Consider the following 21028-nt stretch of genomic DNA (forward strand, 5'->3'; position numbering starts at 1 on the left):
GAGGAGCATTTGATGGCTCTCCGCCTGTACTCGCTGGAGTTTAGAGAATGAAAACTATTGAATATTGAAGGATCTGGATAGAGTGATGTCCATTTGGAACAGAAATGAAGAGGATTTTCTTTAAAAGTAAGCCAAGTGACTTGTTCTGGTTGGTTCTGGTTCAGTGACTCGGTGAGAGAGTTTATGATTAAGAATGTGAGTTGGTGTAATGACTCTTGGCTGGGAGGGTGAGGGTTATGTACTTTATGAAATATTCTTTTCTTCTCTGTTAAGGCAGTTTCATACATTTAGTATTTCTGTTGATGTGTGAATTTGTATTGTGTACTTCACCAAAACTAATGTTTTATTCCCTCATTTTTAATTCCCAAACAGAATGATTTTGATGTACCTTTTAAAATCAAGGCTGGACAAATAGGTATGTAATGGTGCAGTTCAGTTGTACAAATTTACTTTCTTCCAACCATGACTTTTTGAGTTAGGAATATTAATCGCATAATAAAGTTGGAGTTCAAAAGGTAAGTGGCTAATCCCAGGGTTTGCTGTTCTGCTAGGTATTTGATCTAATGCCAATACAGAATATAATTTTCTATATTGTCAATGAAATTAATTTCAAATTGCTTTACTGGACTTGAATGACATTGCATCTTGTGCTTTTGATTAACATTGCTTGATATGAGAGAAAAGGAGATAAAGATGCATGAGATCAACAGTGACCTTGTATCTTGGATTCAGAACAGGCATGCCCATAGAACATAAAGAGTAGGGGTGGAAGGGTGTTATTCTGCTGGAAGTCTGCGACCAGTGGTGTTCTGAAAGTATCGGTGCTGGGACCTCTGTACTTTGTGATGCATTAAAATAACTCGGATGGAAATATAAATGGATGTGTTATAAATTTGCAAATGACACAAAGATTGGTAAAATTGTTGACAGTGTAGAACAGGTGTTCTCAGCCTAGGCAGACCTCTTGGTTAATGGTAGGGGTCTATGGCATTACAAAGATTGGGAATCTCTGGTGTAGATGGCTGTCAAAGAATGCAACAGAATGTAGATCAGTTGAAGGTACTGGTGGAGAAATGGAACTGTAGAAGGATCTTGGGTTCAAGTAAGTGTTACCTCTGGATACATTGAATAAATTCTGCCCTTTCTAATCACTTCACAATATGGCTGTCTCAATCAATATTAAAGAAGTTGAAATCACCTTCTGTTACAACTCTATTATTCCAACACCTATCTTCAATAGAAATAGATACAGCGTAAAAGAGGTTCTTCAGCCCACTGCTTCATTGATGATCATTAACCACCTTTTACACTAATCCTGAACTAGTACCATTATATTCTGCCCAGATCTCCAAAACCTTTCCCAGATTAAAGCAGCGCTTACATGCTAGGGGCAGTCTACACCAGCTAATTAACCCACCAATCTGTATGTCTTTGGGAGATGGGTGGAAATTGGAGCACGTGAGTGAAACCATGGAGAACATGCAAACTCTACACTGACAGAGGACAGGGTTAAACTTGGGTCTCTGGTGCTGTAAGGCAACTGCTTTACCAGCTGCTCCACCATCCCTTCCCTCATTATCTTCTTAAGCAGTCTTCCAGTAAAGAGGATAACTTGTTTCCACTCTACTTATGAGTTCTGAGCAACAAAAATCTGTTAGAGGAACTCAGCATGTCAAGCAACACCTGTAGGGAAGAAAGTGTTGTCAGTGTTTCAGGTTGAAACCCTACATCATGTGGTTTCTGAGATTACTGTTGAAGCCAGTGTGGGATCCACAAACTCCACTTCCTTTTGGGGCAGGAGATTTTGGTGGTATAGATGGGTGGATAGTTTATGAGATGTTGGTGTGCTATCTCTCTTTGACCTTAGTTTTCAGGGGTTCCCAAAGGTACAAGAGCTGCTCAGAAAGTTCCAAGACGCTCCTTTATTTTGAGTAGTCACAGATGTGGCAATATTCCAATTTTTTGATTTTTTAAAGGAGACTTTTTAAGCCTGTTCCTCTGAAAATATATTCCAATGGTGGTGCAACATTATAGTACTTCTAATATGTCTCCTTTCTTAATTCCATGTTGATGTTCTTGATCATTTGATTTTCTGACTCTCTGCTACTCTTTGGCAGGACTGAAGGGTTTTGGCCTGAAATGTCGACTGTACTTTTTCCATAGGTGCTACCTGGCTTGCTGAGTTCCTTTAGCACTTTGTGTGTGATGCTTGGATTTCCAGCATCTGCAGATTTTCTCTTGTTTGTGACCTCATCAACCACGACTGTTTTTCCTTTCTTTACATATAATTGTTTAAATCTTTGTTAGTGATGTAAGTGAGTTGAGAAATGGCATGTGGCATTCAACTTGGACAAATACAAGATGTAGCACCTTGGGAAGTCAAACTAGGGCAAGGCCCCACAGTAAATAGCAGGATACAGTGGAGTATTGCAGAACCTAGAGATCAAGGATCAGATGCGAATAGCTCCCCGAAATTGGCCTCATGGGCAGACAGGGTATCCCTACATATTTGTTCTTCTAATTCTCACTGGCTTTTGGAAAGCCTATACAGGTTTTCCCTGCTATCTGAAAATAGAGCATTCCTATGAAACCTTTCGTAAGCCGAAATGGCGTAAAGTGAAGAAGCAGTTGCCATTAATTTATATGGGAAAAATTTTTGAGCATTCCCAGACTCAAAAAATAACCTACCAAATCATATCAAATAACACATAAAACCTAAAATACCAGTAACATATAGTAAAAACAGGAATGATATGATATGTACACAGCCTATATAAAGTAGAAGTTATGTATGTACAGTGTAGTTTCACTTACCAGAATTGGGAAGTGAATGGATGCTGACTGAAAGAGACCACTTTGCTAATAGCAGAACCAATAGTAACATCGGCAGCTTTTAAGATTCTTTCTCTCTGCGTGTAAATAGTACGAATGGTGGATGCAGGCAAGTTCAACGCATGCACAATGTCTTTATTTCATTCACTACGATCAAAACGCTTAATTACTTCCAACTTTACGCTAACTGTAACACCCTTATGAGCTCTGTTAGCCTTTTCTGATACCTTAGGACACATCTTGCTAATGGATGTACAAAATAAAGCACAGAGGCTCACAGACACAGTTCAAAGCTATGGTGGCTTGATGCTGAATGTAGTTCCCGGGGAAGGGGCTTGGTGGTGCCACTCTTGCTGCTCAGGGTGCGAGCTGCCTCTATAATGGCTTGCTGCAGAACAAATGCTCAATGCTATTTTCCCTTTTCGCTTTTTTTCGTAAAAGCGAAAATCCTCTTCGGATTTCTTCTGGTTAGCGAAAACAGGTACTAATGTAGGTCTTTCGTAAAAGTGAAGTGGCATAAAGCGAACTTTCAAAAAGTGGGGGATACCTGTAGTATAATCTCATTGAATTGATTATCACCTTATTCTTAAACTCTACCCCAAAAGCTTCACTGGACCTTCCCCCAGGAATATCCTCTATAAGTATTGCATATGTCTTCCTTAATTAATAGTGTAGTCTCCCCTCCTTTCTTACCTGTAACTCTATTATGCCCATTGCATATGTACTCTGCAACATTGAGCTGCCAGTCATGCTCATCCCTCAATGAGATGTCAGATGTATCTGTATTACAGTGGAATAAATGGAATTGTAGAGGCACAACAGAGGAGCTGGCCAAAGTTGATTGAAAGGGAACACTAGCAGGGATGATAGCAGAACAGCAATGGCTGGAGTTTATGGGAGCAATTTAAAAGGTGCAGGATAGATACATTCCAAAGAAGCAGAAATGTTCTAAAGGGAGGATGATATAGCAGTGGCTGATGAGGAGGCAAAAAGACCGTAAAAGCAGAAGAGAGGGCATATGATAGAGAAAAGATTAGTGGGAAATTAGAGGGCAGCTTTTAGAAACCAACAGAAGGCACCTAAAAAGCCATAAGAAGGGAAAAGATGAAATATGAAGGTAAGCTAGCCAATTATATCAAAAAGGATACCAAAGATATTTCAGTTATACAAAGAATAAAATCGAGGTGAGAGTAGATATTGGACCACTGGGAAATGATGTTGGACAGGTAGTAATGGAAATCACAAGAAAATAGCGGACAAACTGAACAAGTGTTTTGCTTCCATCTTCACTGTGGAAGACACTTAACAGTATGTTGGAAGTTTGGGAGTGTCAGGGAGCAGAAGTGAGTGCAATTGCTATTATTAAAAGGTGCTAGGGAAGCTGAAAGGTCTGAAGGTGGGTAAGTGACCAGGGTTCTGAAAGAGGTGGCTAGGGAGATTATGGAACCATTGGTAATGGTTTTTCAAGAATCACAAGATTCTGGCATGCTTCCAGAGCATTGGAAAATTGCAAATGTCACTCCACTCTTCAAGAAGGGAGAGAGGCAGAAGAAACAAAATTACAGGCTAGTTAGCCTGACCTCAGTGATTGGGAGGATTTTAGAGTCAATTATTTAGGATGAGGTCTCAGACTGCTTGGAGGCATATGATAAAATAGGCCGTAGTCAAGGGAAGATCTTGTCTGACAAATCTATTGGAATTCTTAAATTGAATTGACTTTATTTCTTACATCCTTCACATATGAGGAAAAATGTGCAATGTGCAAATTATTATAATTTATAATAGTTTGTACAGTACAATATACAACAGAACAGTTAGTATAGCTTAAAAATACAATTGTGTCAGCATGAATTAATCAGTTTGATGGCCTGGTGGAAGAAACTGTCCCAGAGCCTGTTGCTCCTGCCTTCAATGCTGTGGTACCATTTCCTGGATGGTAGCAGCTGGAGCAGTTTGTGGTTAGGGTGACTTTTTATGCACCTTTCATTGTAAATGTTCTGAATAGTGGAAAGTTCATGTCCACAGATGCGCTGAGCTGTCTGCACCACTCTTTGCAGAGCCTGCGATTGAGGGAAGTACAGTTCCCATACCAGACAATGATACAGCCAGTCAGGATGCTCTCAGTTGTGCCCCTATAGAAAGTTCTTGGGATTTGGGGACTCATGCCAAACTTCTTCATCCGTTTGAGATGGAAGTGGTGCCGTTGTGCTTTTTTCCAGCACACAGCTGGTATGTACAGACTAAGTGTGGTCCTCGGTGAATGCATACCGAGGAACTTGAAGCTGTTCACCCTCTCAACTCCAGATCCATTGAAGGCAATAGGGGCTAGTCTGTCTCTGTTCCTCCTGTAGTGCACAACAGCTCCTTTGTTTTGGCGACATTGAGGGAGAGGTTATTTTCTTGACACCACTGTGTCAGGGTGATGACTTCTTCTCTGTAGGCTGCCTTGTTATTATTTGAGATAGACAATAGACAATAGGTGCAGAAGTAGACCATTCGGCCCTTCGAGCCTGCACCGCCTCCACTACCTTCCGAGGCAGTGCATTCCAGACCCCCACAACTCTCTGGGAGAAGAAGTTTTTCCTTAACTCTGTCCTAAATGACCTACCCCTTATTCTCAAACCATGCCCTCTGGTACTGGACTCTCCCAGCATCTGGAACATATTTCCTTCCTCTATCTTGTCCAATCCCTTAATAATCTTATATGCTTCAATCAGATCCCCTCTCAATCTTCTTAATTCCAGCGTGTACAAGCCCAGTCTCTCTAACCTCTCTGCGCAAGACAGTCCAGACATCCCAGGAATTAACCTCGTGAATCTACGCTGCACTTCCTCTATAGCCAGGATGTCCTTCCTTAACCCTGGAGACCAAAACTGTACATAATACTCCAGGTGTGGTCTCACCAGGGCTCTGTACAAATGCAAGAGGATTTCCTTGCTCTTGTACTCAATTCCCTTTGTAATAAAGGCCAACATTCCATTAGCCTTCTTCACTGCTTGCTGCACTTGCTCATTCACCTTCAGTGACTGATGAACAAGGTCTCCTAGATCTCTTTGTATTTCTTCCTTACCTAACTCTACACCATTCAGATAATAATCTGCCTTCCTGTTCTTACTCCCAAAGTGGATAACCTCACACTTATTCACATTAAACGTCATCTGCCAAGTATCTGTCCACTCACCCAGCCTATCCAAGTCACCCTGAATTCTCCTAACATCCTCATCACATGTCACACTGCCACGCAGCTTAGTATCATCAGCAAGTTTGCTGATGTTATTCTCAGTGCCTTCATCTAAATCGTTGACGTAAATTGTAAACAGCTGTGGTCCCAATACCAAGCCCTGTGGCACCCCACTAGTCACCACCTGCCATTCTGAGAAACACCCATTCACCGCTACCCTTTGCTTTCTATCTGCCAACCAGTTTTCTATCCATGTCAATGTCTTCCCCCCGATGCCATGAGCTTTGATTTTACCCACCAATCTCCTATGTGGGACCTTATCAAATGCCTTCTGAAAATCGAGGTACACTACATCCACTGGATCTCCCCTGTCTAACTTCCTGGTTACATCCTCGAAAAACTCCAACAGATTAGTCAAACATGATTTATCCTTGGTAAATCCATGCTGGCTCGGCCCAATCCTATCACTGCTATCTAGATATGCCACTATTTCATCCTTAATAATGGACTCTAGCATCTTCCCCACCACCGATGTCAGGCTGACAGGTCGATAGTTCTCTGTTTTCTCCCTCCCTCCTTTCTTAACAAGTGGAATAACATTAGCCATTCTTCAATCCTCAGGAACTGATCCTGAATCAAAGCAACATTGGAAAATGATTACCAATGCATCTGCAATTTCCAGGACCACCCTTTATTCTTCAAGGGCCCAACATTGTTCTTAACTATCTTCTTTCTCTTCACATACCTAAAAAAGCTTTTGCTATCTTCCTTTATATTCCTGGCTAGCTTGCGTTCGTACCTCATTTTTTCTCCCCGTATTGCCTTTTTAGTTAAGTTCTGTTGTTCCTTAAAAACTTCCCAATCATCTGTCCTCCAAATCACCTTAGCTCTGTCATACTTCCTTTTTTTTAATGCTATGCAATCTCTGACTTCCTTTGTCAACCACTGTGGCCCCTTTCCCGCCTTTGAATCCTTCCTTCTCCGGAGGATGAACTGATTTTGCACCTTGTGCATTATTCCCAAGAATACCTGCCATTGCTGTTCCACTGTCTTTTCTGCTAGGATATCCGTCCAGTCAACTTTGGCCAGCTCCTCCCTCATGGCTTCATAGTTTCCCCTGTTCAACTGCAACACTGACACCCCCGAGCTGCCCTTATCCTTCTCAAATTGCAGATAAAAACTTATCATATTATGATCACTACCTCCTAATGGCTCCTTTACTGCAAGATCACTTATCAAATCCTGTTCATTACATAACACTAAATCCAGAATAGTCTTGTCCCTGGTCGGCTCTCGTACAAGCTGTTCCAAGAATGCATCCCGTAGGCACTCTACAAACTCCCTATCCTGGGGTCCAGCACCAACCTGATTCTCCCAGTTCACTTGCATGTTAAAATCCCCCATAACTACTGTGACATTACCTTTGCCACATGCCAATGTTAACTCCCTATTCAACTTGCACCCAATATCCATGCTGCTGTTTGGTGGCCTGTAGACAATATCCATTTGGGTCCTTTTGCCCTTACTGTTCCTCAGTTCTATCCACACAGACTCTACTTCTCCTGACCCTATGTCCCCACTTGCAAAGGACTGAATCTCATTCCTCACCAACAGGGCCACCCCACCCCCTATGCCCACATTTCTGACCCTACGATGGCACGTATACCCTTGTACATTCATTTCCCAGGTCTGATCTCCCTGCAGCCATGTCTCCGTTATCCCAACAACATCATAGTTACCCATTTGCACCTGAGCTTCAAGCTCATCTGCCTTATTTCTGACACTTCGTGCATTCAGATATAGAATTTTTAGCCCATTTCTCCTCTCTCTGTTTGAATCACTGCCTATTGTGCTTAACCCAGCTCCCCGAACTCCCATCGGGCTATACGCCTCTAGAATTTTGTTGTCCTTCCTAAATTTACTTATTCTTTCAACACATTTAACTCCATGTTCCGTCAGACCATCCCTCTGTACATGTGTCCTCCTTATCACTTGTTCCGCCTCACCTTTCTCTACTCACACTTAATATTCTGGAACCGTGTAGTCCCCACCTGTCCTTTATTCTTCCTCTCACTATCCTCTCTCACATTCTGGATCCCCGCCCTCTGCAAATTTAGTTTAAACCCCCCCCCCCCCCCCAAGAAGCACTAGCAAACTTCCCTGCAAGAATGTTAGTACCGCTCCCGGCCAATCAGTGTAGTATTGTCAGCAAATTTAATTAGCAGGTTGGAGCTGTGGGTGGTGACACTATCATGGGTATACAGAGCGTAAAGGAGGGGGCTTGGGACACAGTCCTGATGAGCTCTTGTGTTAAGGGGCAGAGGTGAGGGAGCCCAGTCTTAACATCTGCCAGTGATCTGACAGCTCCATAAGGCAAGGTGAAGGTCGAGGTCTCTGAGTTTCTTGTCAAGCCTGGTGGGAATTGTGGTGTTGAATGCTGAACTGTAGTCCAAGAACAGCATTCTCACATAAGCATCCATCCTCTCCAAGTGTGTAGAGCTGTGGCTATTGCGTCATCTGTCAATCGGTTGTGTCGGTAGGCGAATTGTAGGGAGTTGATAGCATGCTGCAGAGGTAGTCCTTGACCAGCTTCTCAAAGCATTTGCTTATTACTGAAGTGAGTGTGACAGGGTGGCAGTCATTGAGGAAATAAGAAGCAGGATAGACAAAGGAAAATCAGTAAATGTTGTGTACTTGGATTTTCAGAAGACCTTTGGCAAGGTGCCACACATGAAGCTGTGAACACGATGAGAGCCCATGGTATTACAGGAAAGATACTAGCATGGTAGAGCATTGGCTGATTGGCAGGAGGCAAAGAGTGGGAATAAAGGGAACTGGTGGTGACCAGTGATGTTCCGCAGGAGTCAGTGTTAGGACCACTTCTTTTCATGGTATATGTGAAAGATTTGGATGACCGAATTGATGGCTTTGTGGCCAAGTTTTTTGATGATACGGAGTTAGGTAGAGGGGCAGATAGTGTTGAGGAAGAAGAGAGGCTTCAGGAGGACTTAGACAGATTGGGAGAATGGGGAAATGGTGGCAGATTGAATACAGTGTCGGGAAGTGCATTGTTATGCACTTTGTTAGAAGAAACAAAAGCATTGACTATTTTCTAAATGGGCAGAAAAATCAAAAATCATAGGTGCAAAGGGACTTGAGAGTCCTTGTGCCGGATTCTCTAAAGGTTAGCTTGTAGGTTGAGGCAATGGTAAGGAAGCCTAATGTACTGTTAAGCATTAATTTCGAGAGGACTAGTATGCATAAGCAAGGATGTAGTAGAATATAAAAATCTGCAGCACATTACAGGCCCTTCGGCCCACAATGTTGTGCCGACCACATAACCTACTCTAGAAACTGCCTAGAATTTCCTCACTGCATAACCCCCTATTTTTCTAAGCTCCGTGTACCTATCTAAGGGTCTCTTAAAAGACCCTATTGCATCTGCCTCTAATGCTGAGGCTTTTTCAGGCATTGATGAGGACTCAGAGTGTTGTGAGCAGTTTTGGGCCCCTTATCTTAGAAAGGATGTGCTGGCATTGAAGAGGGTTCAGACGGGGTTCACAAGAACGATCCCGGGAATGAAAGCATTAACATATGAGGAGCATCTGATAACTCTGGGCCTGGACTCTCTGGATTTCAAAGAATCTCATTGAAACCTTTTTAATGTTGAAAGGAAGAGTGGATGTGGTAAGGAATGTTTCCTTTCACTGGGAGAGCCTGGGACCAGAGGGCACAGCCTCAGAATAGAGGGACGTCCATTTAGATTGGAGATGAGGAATTTCTTTGGCCAGCAGGTGTTGAACCTTTTCGAATTTGTTGTGACAGGCGGCTGCGAAGGCCAGGTCATTGGGTGTATTTAAGGCGGAGGCTGTTAGGTTCTTGATTAATCAGGGCTTGGAAATTTATGGGGAAAAGGCAGGAGAATGGGATTGAGAGGGAAAGTGGACCAGCCATAATGAAATAGAGCAGGCTTGATTGGCCGAATGTCCTCATTCTGCTCCTATCTCTTGTGATCCACCTTGTTTCTGTAATAGTTAAGTTATCCCAGTCCCATGTATTTGTCTTTTGCCTAAGTTCATCTGTCTTACTTGTCAAGATTCTTGCAGTAAAATAAATGTAGCTTAGTCCATGAGGTTTTCCTCACTTCCTCTCTTGCTTCTGTCTGTCCTGCCTACTGGATTTGCTTACTTCAGCTTCAATATTTGACACACGACTACTTTGGTCTCATCCACTACTAGACTAGTTTAAACCCTCCTGTGTAGCTTGAGCAAGCCTCCCCACCAGGATATGGTCCCTCCTCCAGTTCAGATTCAGCCCATCTGTATTGTCTTGGTCACCACTGCCCCAGTAGTTCAAGAACATGAAATGCTCTTGTACCAGTTGCATCACCACATATTCATCTATTATATCTTTCTATTGCTACCCTCATTACAGTGTAACACAGGGAGATTTTCAGACATATAACCTTTGAGGAGGAATTTCTTTTGCTAGATGGTGGTGAATCTGTGGAATTAATGCCACAGACAAGGTGGAGGCCAAATCTCTGCGTTTATTTAAAGTGTTGGTGAATAGATTCTTGATCAGTAAGGACGTCAGATGTTATGGGGAGAAGGCAGGAGAATGGGGTTGAGAGGAAAAATAAATCAACTGTGATGGAGCAGACTCAAAGGGCAGAACAGCCTGAATGCTCTTAGGTCTTTTGACCTTGAAGTCCTGCTTTTTAACTTACTGATTTTTTTCCCTGTATTCATTTCTTTTTCTACCAATGGTGTTATTCCAATATGTGCAACAACTTTTGGTTGCAAATTGTCATGTTAATTTTTTAGTGTGCTAATTGCAAGTGTTGATAGAGTTCTTGAAAAATAAAAAATGTTGATTTGTTCTTAATGAACAACATGCTATCTTGTTCATGGCTTCAGAGTTTGGATCCTTCATTACTAACCTACCCCCTAGCTTTGTTGGGCAAATACTTAAGCTCCTACTCCAGTGTTGGGCTGGTTTGAATGCCTCCTTACCACGCACCCCTGCAAGAATAGAGACAGGGTTCAATACTCCATCTTCTCCCTCTGTCTTGATGGCAGGTGCTGCCTTTGGTTATCTGCACCAACATGCAATCTCCTGGACTGACTTGTGTTACAATTTAATCAGGATGTCCACGGGTCTTGTATGAGGAACCTAAAAGTCAAACTTAACTTGTAAATTTTTTGAAGTGTTGAATTGCCATAATCACTTGAAGGCTTAATTTATATATAATCAGATCAAGTGTTATACATATCTTGTGCTTTGTTTCTGGGTAATTGTTGCATTTTTCACTTTTAGACAAACTTACTTTGAAAATCCCATGGAAGAATCTGTACAGTGAGGCAGTGGTAGCTACATTGGATGGTTTGCATCTTCTGATTGTTCCAGAGGGAAGTAAGTCATATTGAATGTTCTTTTACTTCTCTAATTGAAATATTGTTAACCCTTTTTTGCAATATGTAATAATTGAAATGAGATCTGAAGAAAGTGCGTTACTGTCCCTTGTGAATAATGGAGTCAAAATATTTGATGAGCTTGATTAAGGGTATATATTACATTGTGGTTGGTGTGGTTCATGCAGTTTTCTAGCAGTTGGCCCAGGTCCACTGTGCCTCTTGATTGATGAAATCTACACTGATTCAGGGTAAAACCTGAACAGGTTGGCAACGTTTAGCAGCTTAGACAGCATATATGGAAAAGGGAAGCAGTTAATGTTTCACGTTTGATGGCCTTTATTGGAACATGCTGAGCATTTCTGTCATTTTATGTTTTTTATTTCTATTTTCTAGCAACTGTTGCTTATTATTTGATTTACATTTAATGTGATTTGGGGAGAGGTTTATCAGTCACTGGGCAGAGGTGTCTGAGACATTGACTTTCTTTGATACAGATAGCAGAGATACTCCTTTACTGAACCAGAGGTTTGGTTTAGACGCTTTGCCTTGTGACTTGCATGCAAAGTTTAGTATCACATTATTTCTCTGCTCTTATAACTTATTGGTGGTCACATTTTTTTGAGAAAATACTTTTTGTGTTTTTTTCGCATGGATTGTATTTTGTCACAAAGGTCAGTATTCTTGTGCCAATGATGGAGCTGGCTGTCTCTAACCCCCTGAAGCCTCTTGCATCTGCACACAATGTCTGGCCAGAACATTTTCAGCATTTGCTGTTTTTTTTCCAGACAAGGCTAAGGGTTGATGTATTTGTGCAGACTGCTGTGTTACTTGGTTTTACATGCTTAGGCCAAGATAAAGGTTTTAACAGAGGCAAACATATGCTTAGAAATTTAATTCTGTTACTGTTCTTCAAGGCATTCAATATGATGCAGAAAAGGAAGAGAAACAATTGCAGGAAAATAAGCAAAAAGAACTTCTGCGAATTGAAGAAGCCTTGGAAAAAGCAGCAAAAAAAGGTATGTTTGGCAAAATCTTATAGTTTTCTGTTTTTCTAACTATATATAAATGTAATTTTCACTTTTGAATTCAAGATTTTGAGTTTCAATCTAAAGAAAATTGTTCTTAAGTATATTGGGTTAGTGTTTGGTTAAACGTACAAAACCAACAAATAACCCAAACTGATACTGTTGTGTTCTTAGACTGGATGTAATTCGGAAAAGAAAATATTTCACCATGGTGTAACTAAGGGAATTGTGATGTGTACTTTGCAACAGTATGTTCAATTAACAGATTTGAAATTCCATATTTATATTTACCTTGGACATAGACAAGTACAGCACAAGAACAGGCACCTTTGTTCCACAATGTTGTGCCAAACCAATGAAATTAGTAATCAAGTGGCTAACTAAACTAATCTATTCTGCCTACAGAATATCCATCTCTTATTTTTTCTCACATTATATTTTAAATGTCTCATAAAAGTCTGAAATGATTCTGCCTCGACCACCAACCCAGGCAGCGCATTCCAGGCACCCACTACTCTCTGTATTTAAAAAACAAACTTGCCCTTCTCATCTCCTTTGAAATTACTCCTCACCTTAAAAGCATGCCCTCTGGTATTAGACAGTTTTACCCTGGGGAAAAGATACTGTCTGTCTACTCTAAAGATGCCTCTCATAATCTTCTAAACCTCTGTCAGACTCCCTTCAGCTTCCACTGCTCCAGAGAAAACAACTCAAGTTTGTCCATGTCTGCATCTTCCGGTTTAAAATGATGTTACCAAAGGCATGCGACAGCTTACTGCTAGTTTGAAAGCAAAAAAAAAAATAATTAAACACATTTCCAATAACAATTATTTTTGAAGTAAATTGTGGTAAACTATCACCACAAATAATGAAGAGGAGTGCGAAGGCGAAGCGAATTTGAGAGATATTCCGTGCTGGTGTGCTGTAAAATTGATGCACTTGGAATTGGAGCCATGCAGAGAGGAGAAGCTGAGGCATATGAGATCTGATGCCCATCCAACTAACCTGGGTGCGAGGGTGGATCTCTCTAAGTGCTGACCTGATTTGGAGAGGTCAAGAATGGCTTCTTCGGTAGCAAAATCTAGGTCCAAAGCAAATCGCAGGGTGACATGTTCTAGGCCTGGAGTGATTTGTTCTGGCGGAGCCTGGGTCCTAATGTGTGGCACGATCTGCTGCTCGGATAATTTAAATACCAGATAGACTGGAAAGGCAGGGTGTCAAGATTTGGACGAGATTGGATTGCTCTAAGTGCCAAGCTAATCTGGAGAGTTTGAGAATAGCTTCTTTGGCAGCGAAATCAAGGCCTAAAGCTGGGCGGTATATTCGAGGTCTGGAGCTATTTGCTGCAGTGGAGACCATGGTCCTATTGTGAGGTATGATCTGCCGTTTGGATGATTTAAATGCCAGATCAGATAGTCTGGGGGCTGCTCTCTCTGCAATGCTGAGGCTGTGAGACTTGCCCAGTTAAGAAACTGCAAGGGTAAAAAGACCCCGATGGAAGTTATGCACAGACCTCTGAACCCTAACCAGTTCTGAATCATTGGCCAATTTACCATGGGTCCCATGCATCTTAATTCATTATGTCCCATCTGAGTGCAGCTGTGATATTATCCCTGATTAGTAGAACGACTATTTCTCCCCACCCTCCTATTTTCTTAGTATTTTCTGTACAAGTAGCCGATAGTCACAACAGATACGTTAGACTGACCTTTCTGAACATTGGAAAGATGGCATTTACCCACTACGTGCCGCCTTTTCAACACTGGGATCCCCTGCTTGCACGATCCGTGGGAGACTCATCTCTTAGACTGCCACTACCTTGGAAGAAACGCTTGAGGCGAGGGAAAAGCACTAGCATCCTGGTGAGGCTGAGATAGCGTGCAAATCAACTGCCACCCCTTAGCATTCTCCTGGCTACTTTTCAGTCCCTGGATAACAAGCTTTGTGAACTGAGAGCCAGAATCTCATATAAGCAGGAAACAAAGGAATGGAACGTTTTGTGCTTCACGGAGACCTGGCTGACGAAGGAGATACTGGATCATGCCATCGACCCTTCTGGGTTCTCCCTGTTCTGGGCGGACAGATTGATAAACCTCACTGGGAAGAGTAAAAGAGGAGGGGCATACTTCTTGTTCAACTATGCTTGGTACAATCCCCAGAAGGTGCATGCACTTCAATCCTTTTGTTCCCCAGACCTGGAATACCTGGTGCTGCTGTGCAGACCCTACTGCTGCCTAGGGAGTTCATGGCGGTTATCATCAAAGTGGTGTACATTTCGCCGCAGGCTGAATCTGGCTCTCAAAAGAATTGTACGAGACTATCAACACACTGGAGACTGCACATCCAGAGGCTGCCTTCATCGTTGCCGGTGACTTTAATTGAGGTCACTGACGGAATTCTCTCTGAAGTTTTGTCAGCACATCAGGTGAGCACTTGTGGAGATAATGCACTTGACCACTGTTACACTCACTTCTGCAATGCTTACAAAGCTTTCTTTTGACCAGCTTTTGGAAAAGCAGATCACTCTTTGATCCTGCTTCTGCCGACATACGGGCAGAAGCTGAAGCAAGAGGCGGCCATAGTTAAAACCATCCACTGGTGGTATGACCAGTCGGCCTCCATGCTGCAGGACTGCTTCTTTGACGCCATCTGGAATGTCTTCCATGATGAGGATCCAAGTTTACTGATCGATTCACGTGCTTCATCCGGGATTGCATCGATGATGTTGTCCCCCCCCATAAGTCGGTCAGTGTCTTCCCAAACCAGAAACCCTGGATCATTAGTTCTGTGCGAGCAGCACTTACAGCATGGCATAGAGCTTACGTCGCTGGCGATCAACTAGGGCTCAAGAAAACCAGCTACGATCTATGCAAAGCTGTCAAGGCTGTGAAACAACAATTTAGAGAGAAGATTGAGTCAAGATTCACAACAAATAGCACTTGTGGTGAGGGCTGCATACCATCACAGATTTCAAAGCCAAGCGTTGAGGTGCCGCCAGCATCGCAGCCTCTCTCGCAGATGAGCTCAATCGCTTTTATGCTCGGTTCGATGTTGCTGACTCTGAGCCTCTGAGGAAAGCCACTGCTACAACCTGTAACCTGGTCATCTCTGAGGCTGAGGTATGGGCCCCCAAATCCTAAGAACTTTCTACAGGGGCACAATTGAGAGCATCCTGACTGGCTGCATCACTGCCTGGTATGGGAACTGTACCTCCCTTAATCACAGGACTCTGCAGAGAGTGGTGCGGACAGCCCAGCACACCTGTAGTTGTGAACTTCCCATGATTCAGGACATTTACAAGGACAGGTGTGTAAAAAGGGCCCATAGGATCACCGGGGATCCAAGTCATCCCAGCCACAATCTACTCCAGCCGCTGCCATCTGGAAAGCAGTACCGCAGCATAAAAGCCAGGATCAGCAGGCTTTGGACAGCTTCTTCCACCAGGTCATCAGACTGCTGAACTCACACTGATTTGAGTGTACTTTATATTACACTGACTGTTCTATTTATTATAAATTATTACTATGATTGCACATTGCACATTTAGATGGAGAGGTAATGTAAAGATTTTTACTCCTCATGTATGTGAAGGATACAAGAAATAAAGTCAATTCAGCTCAATTCCCATTACCTCCTGGGACTTTAAACACCCATTCCAGTCCCTTTCTCAGCTAAGTTTCTGTCTTGTCCACAGCTTCGTATTTCCATGTACTGATCCATCCTTAAAGTTAAATCTCCTTTATCCATAGTACTCTGAGCAAAGTGAATCATGACTCGATGTTGGTCTTGATACTTGAATGCTGTCTGCAGTGGTGAAAGTAAAATAGATGCTCAGGACTTACTGGATTTACGTAGTTGCAAATGTTAATTTTATAATTCATAATTGCTGACTAACTTATTTAATGTAACAAACATGTATACATTCCTCCAAGATGTTTATGTTGAAGCAGTTTCATTGTGTTGGTTTTGAAGGTGATTTTCTGAGCCCTACCAGGTGCACCATTGGGGTCTGTCGCCTTTTCACGCTCAAAGTCACCGATCACTTTTTTCCCCCATTCTGTTATTTGATCTGAACAACCGAACCTCTTATGCTGCCACGTGATTGGTTGATTATATATTTGCATTAATGAATTGCTGTACAAGTGTACCTAATAAGGCGGTCACCAAGTGTACAATAACATGGAATTGCTGTGCTTCATAATTTAATACCTTAACTGTTCAGCATGATTTATTGACCATGTTTTACTTTATTTTTAGGAAATTTGCTTTAATATGTAAAGCACTATTCAATTCTGTTTTAAATCTTCTTTGTTTTATTCATCATGAACAGAGGGTTACTGTTTCTTGTATAGGAGGCACACGGAACAGTTAAGCACAAAGCCACCAAGTATTTCTGCTATTTGTTTTGGTCCTTCTTTTACTTACAAATGGTAAGAATTCATGGTTATCTGTGAACTTGTTAGTCAGGTGATTGGTTAGTAATAGGAGCTAATGAACAATATTGGATATATTTTGAGCCAACTGTATTATCCTCCTCAGGCCAAGTACAGTTAATTCAATATCTGCAGGAAGTTAATTAAATCATAGTGGAAAATGTCTATCCTGCTGATTGAGTTTTTAAATATTGATGCTGCATGCTGCTTCAAAGTGTTACAATATTCAACTGTTCAGACTTGAAAATCTGCTGCAAATGTCTTCACACATATTGTTCATTGTTAATGCTGCATCCTTGGATGAAGGTGCTTCTTCAGGAGAATTCTTGTTTTCCCTGGAAAGCTACGTTTACAAGGATATCAAACCTGGTAGGCTCTTTAATTCTTGACTTTGTTCTAATATAGTCAAAATAAAAAGATAAAAATTTCTGAGTCCATGTGCTTATAATTCTTAAAATGTAATTATCATGATCAACAAATAATATAAAATTTATTCTTGTTTTAACTCATGTTAAGGGGATAAGAAATTGAAGGTAAGCTAGTTTAGATAATTGTGTAAAACTCTGATTAAGCTACCTCTAGATTACTGTGCTGTTTTTGCAGGTGTGCAGGGTCTGCTGTGTTACAGTGAGTTGAACTTTGAGGAAAGGTTGCATGAACTGGACTTAGGAAAGCTGGACTAGAGATGGTTAAAGGTCATTTTAATTCACATTTTTGGCACCTTAAAAGGAATTCTGAGTGTGTAAAGTTTGTTTGGTTTAAAATGGGATACAAAGAAATATAATGTTTAAACTCAGACCTAGGAGAGAGGTTGGGATACAGTGCTTTCTGTAAAGGGTGGAAGAAATTCGTAGTAAGTATTACGTGTTAGCCCAATTAGTACCTCTGAATCTTTTTGTGAACCAAGGTTATTAAGATATTAACATGCATCAAGGTAGCTGGATGGAGTGTTGAATCTGGCTGTGATCTCATTGAATAGTGGTTCAGGCTTAAAAAGCTAACTATCTGTTCCAGTGTTCACAGGAAGGCATATAGCACTGTATTGAAAGGAAATTTGACATGTGGATGATATATGGTTTGATGCAAGGATTGGTGAGATTTCTGGGTGCAGAAGAAAGGGAGATGAAAGTGTCTGGTGCATTAGTCAAGTCAAGTCACTTTTTATTGTCATTTCGACCATAATTGCTGGTACAGTACACAGTAAAAACGAGACAACGTTTTTAGGACCATGGTGTTACATGAAATTGTGCGAAAACTAGACTGAACTACATAAAAAAAACAACACAGAAAAAAAAACTACTCCAGACTACAGACCAACCCAAGACTGCATAAAGTGCACAAACCAGTGCAGGCATTACAATAAATAATAAAAAGGACAATAAGGCAGTAAGTTGTGTCAGGCCAGGCTTTGAGTATTGAGGAGTCTGATAGCTTGGGGGAAGAAGCTGTTACATAGTTTGGTCGTGAGGGCCTGAATGCTTCGGTGCTTTTTCTCAGATGGCAGGAGGGAGAAGAGTTTGTATGCGGGGTGCGTGGGGTCTTCATAATGCTGTTTGCTTTTGGGATGCAGCGTGTAGTGTAAATGTCTGTAATGGTGGGAAGAGAGACCCCGAATATCTTCTCAGCTGACCTCACTATCTGCTGCAGGGTCTTGCAATCCGAGATGGTGCAATTTCTGAACCAGACAGTGATACAGCTGCTCAGGATGCTCTCAATACAATCCCTGTAGAATGTGATGAGGATGGGGGGTGGGAGATGGACTTTTCTCAGACTTTGCAGAAAGTAGAGATGCTGCTGGCTTTCTTTTCTATGGAGCTGGTGTTGAGGGACCAGGGGAGATTCTCTGCCAGGTGAACACCAAGAAATTTGGTGCTCTTAACGATCTCTACTGAGGAGCCATTGATGTTCAGCAGGGAGTGGTCGCTCCATTGAAGATGATACAAGGTATTTGGACAGGTTGGTAGTGAAGCTAGTCTGAAAATCAATGTATTTGACTGAAGGGAAATGCAGGGTATGTGTGGAAAAGGAATAATGAATGTAATGAAGTAAAATGAATGTAATGAAGCAAATGTGAAACAAAGAAATATGTTGAACAGAGAATATAGATGCAAAATTCTGTGGACATAGGGAATTTTGAACATGATGTTGCATTTAAACATAAGGCAGGAACAAAGTTATTTTGAGACCACAATAGAATTTCTGGAAGTTTTTCAAAGGATTCATAGGATGTCTATCAAAACAACAATGGTCCCTAAACTCATCCCTGTGTTTTCTATTTCCAAGCCAATTTAAAATCCCAGTCTCAATGGATCCCATGTGCCTTAATCTTCTGGATCAGACTACCTTGCTGAATATTTCACGAAAGTTCATGTGGGCAGCATCCACCCCCCCCACCCTCAATCATCCATCTTTATTAGGTCCTCCCTAATCCCACAATCCAGCACGCCCTTCTCTTGATGAGCTTATCTACTCATTTGGTTTCTTCCCAATTTTCTTTATCCTACCTTTTTGTTTTTAAATTATGAATGAAATGAGGAGGGATTCTTCTTAATTATTTGTTGTTCCAGAGTCCAGCATCTATCATTTGCTGCTCCGGATTCCAGAATCTGCAGTCTCTTATGTCTCTCTGTGTTCTTAATCCTACTCACCAAGAACACTTGATGGCCCCCATGAACTCTCCTGATTTTCCATTTAAGTATTTTCCTACTTCCTTTATCTTCCTCAATGTCCCTATTCAATTTTAGATTTCTTTTCCTTGTATATGCTTCCTTTTTCTTTCTGATTAACTTTGCAACATCTCATTACGCAATGTTCCAAATTCTACCTTTCCTTCCGATGAGAACATTTTGGTTGTTATTTCTGATCAGTTTGCCTTTAAGTAACTCCCACGTGTCAGATTTGGATCTACACAATCAATAGCTTTGCCCAATCTACTTTCCTCAGCTCCTGCCTGATATTGTAGTAATTAGCATGTTTCTCCAGAGGATCAGTCTTGCCCTTGCCATAACTATCTGAAAGAATGGAGTTATTATCACTGATCCCATTGAAATTCCAAATACATGGCTATTCTCATTTCCCAATGGCCCTTCCCTGGTTGGTCTGTCTACACACTGTCAACAAATCTGAGATACATTTAACCAATTCTGCTCATTCGGCACTAAGGAAATCCCAGTCATTAATGGGGAAAATTAAGGTCACCACACTACAACTACTCCATTGCTTTCTTATCTTTCCACAATCTACCTAAATATCTGTTCTTGTTTCCCATGGACTATTGGAATGGAGGAGTTACCCCATGATAATGATTTCATCTTTCATATTCCTGAACTCTGAACATATTACTTCATAAGACAAGCCTTCTAGGAAAGTTCAGCTATGTCATTTTTCCTGTTCAGGTGTGTCCACCCAAGCATATACTTGGGTAAGAAAATCTCAATGGTAAATGCTGATGAATAGGTTTCATGGTGAATAGTACCACAGGGATACATTTTTTATCTAGTTCATCCCGATGATGGTGATCACCCAGCTAATGCCAATTTCCTGCATTTGGCCCATATCCTTCTAGGCTCTACCTCTCCATGTACTTATCCAAGTGCTTCTTATGACACTATTGGATCCTTTTTTGGTTTGGTTATCTCTACTCTGGGGGAAAAAGACATATTATTCATGTTATCTATATCACACATTATTTTAAACACTTCTTTCGGATTGACTTCTGTTCTTTAAAATTTCAAAGGATGTATGAAATGAGAGGGAAAGGAAAGAAGTGAAAACCTTCCTGGCGTAATAAAAGGCATTGAAGGGACAAGTTTGTGCCTGAATGTTGAATGTAAGTGAGCTGCTCAAGGCAAAATTGAAGTGAGTTTTGTGTATTGTAGATGCCCAATAAAGGCCAACATTAAGAGCAATGATCCTGGTTTGTGCTTGTATTAGAGTTTATCAAAGGAACTTTCAGTTGAAGGAATGTGTTGTGGCTACACTTGCTCAAGTAGATAATGGCAACTGGTGAAAGTGGTATGGTGTGTGTATAGATCAATTGAAAAATGTGGAGGCAAGTTGTCGCTGTGTCTGATCCTGCTGCATTGTAATTGTTATAGATTCTAAAAATTAAGAAGTAATGAAAAACTTGATGAAATGAAA

At 41.4% G+C, this 21028-nt stretch overlaps 1 protein-coding gene across 3 annotated transcripts in view; it reads left to right on the forward strand.

Moving 5' to 3' along the window:
- The window catches only part of vps13c (vacuolar protein sorting 13 homolog C), a 386360-nt gene that overhangs the window by 14777 nt on the left and 350555 nt on the right, over positions 1 to 21028 (forward strand). For 2 of the 3 annotated variants that reach the window (XM_059945986.1, XM_059945984.1), the window contains exons 3-5: positions 373 to 415; positions 11333 to 11428; positions 12345 to 12446. In XM_059945986.1, the coding sequence (XP_059801969.1) occupies positions 373 to 415; positions 11333 to 11428; positions 12345 to 12446 (241 nt within the window). Of the gene's footprint in view, positions 1 to 372; positions 416 to 11332; positions 11429 to 12344; positions 12447 to 21028 lie in introns of those variants that run through there. The other variant, XM_059945985.1, reaches the window with a different exon arrangement.

Source organism: Hypanus sabinus, chromosome 21 (genome assembly GCF_030144855.1).
Source record: "Hypanus sabinus isolate sHypSab1 chromosome 21, sHypSab1.hap1, whole genome shotgun sequence".
Taxonomy (NCBI): Eukaryota; Metazoa; Chordata; class Chondrichthyes; order Myliobatiformes; family Dasyatidae; genus Hypanus; species Hypanus sabinus.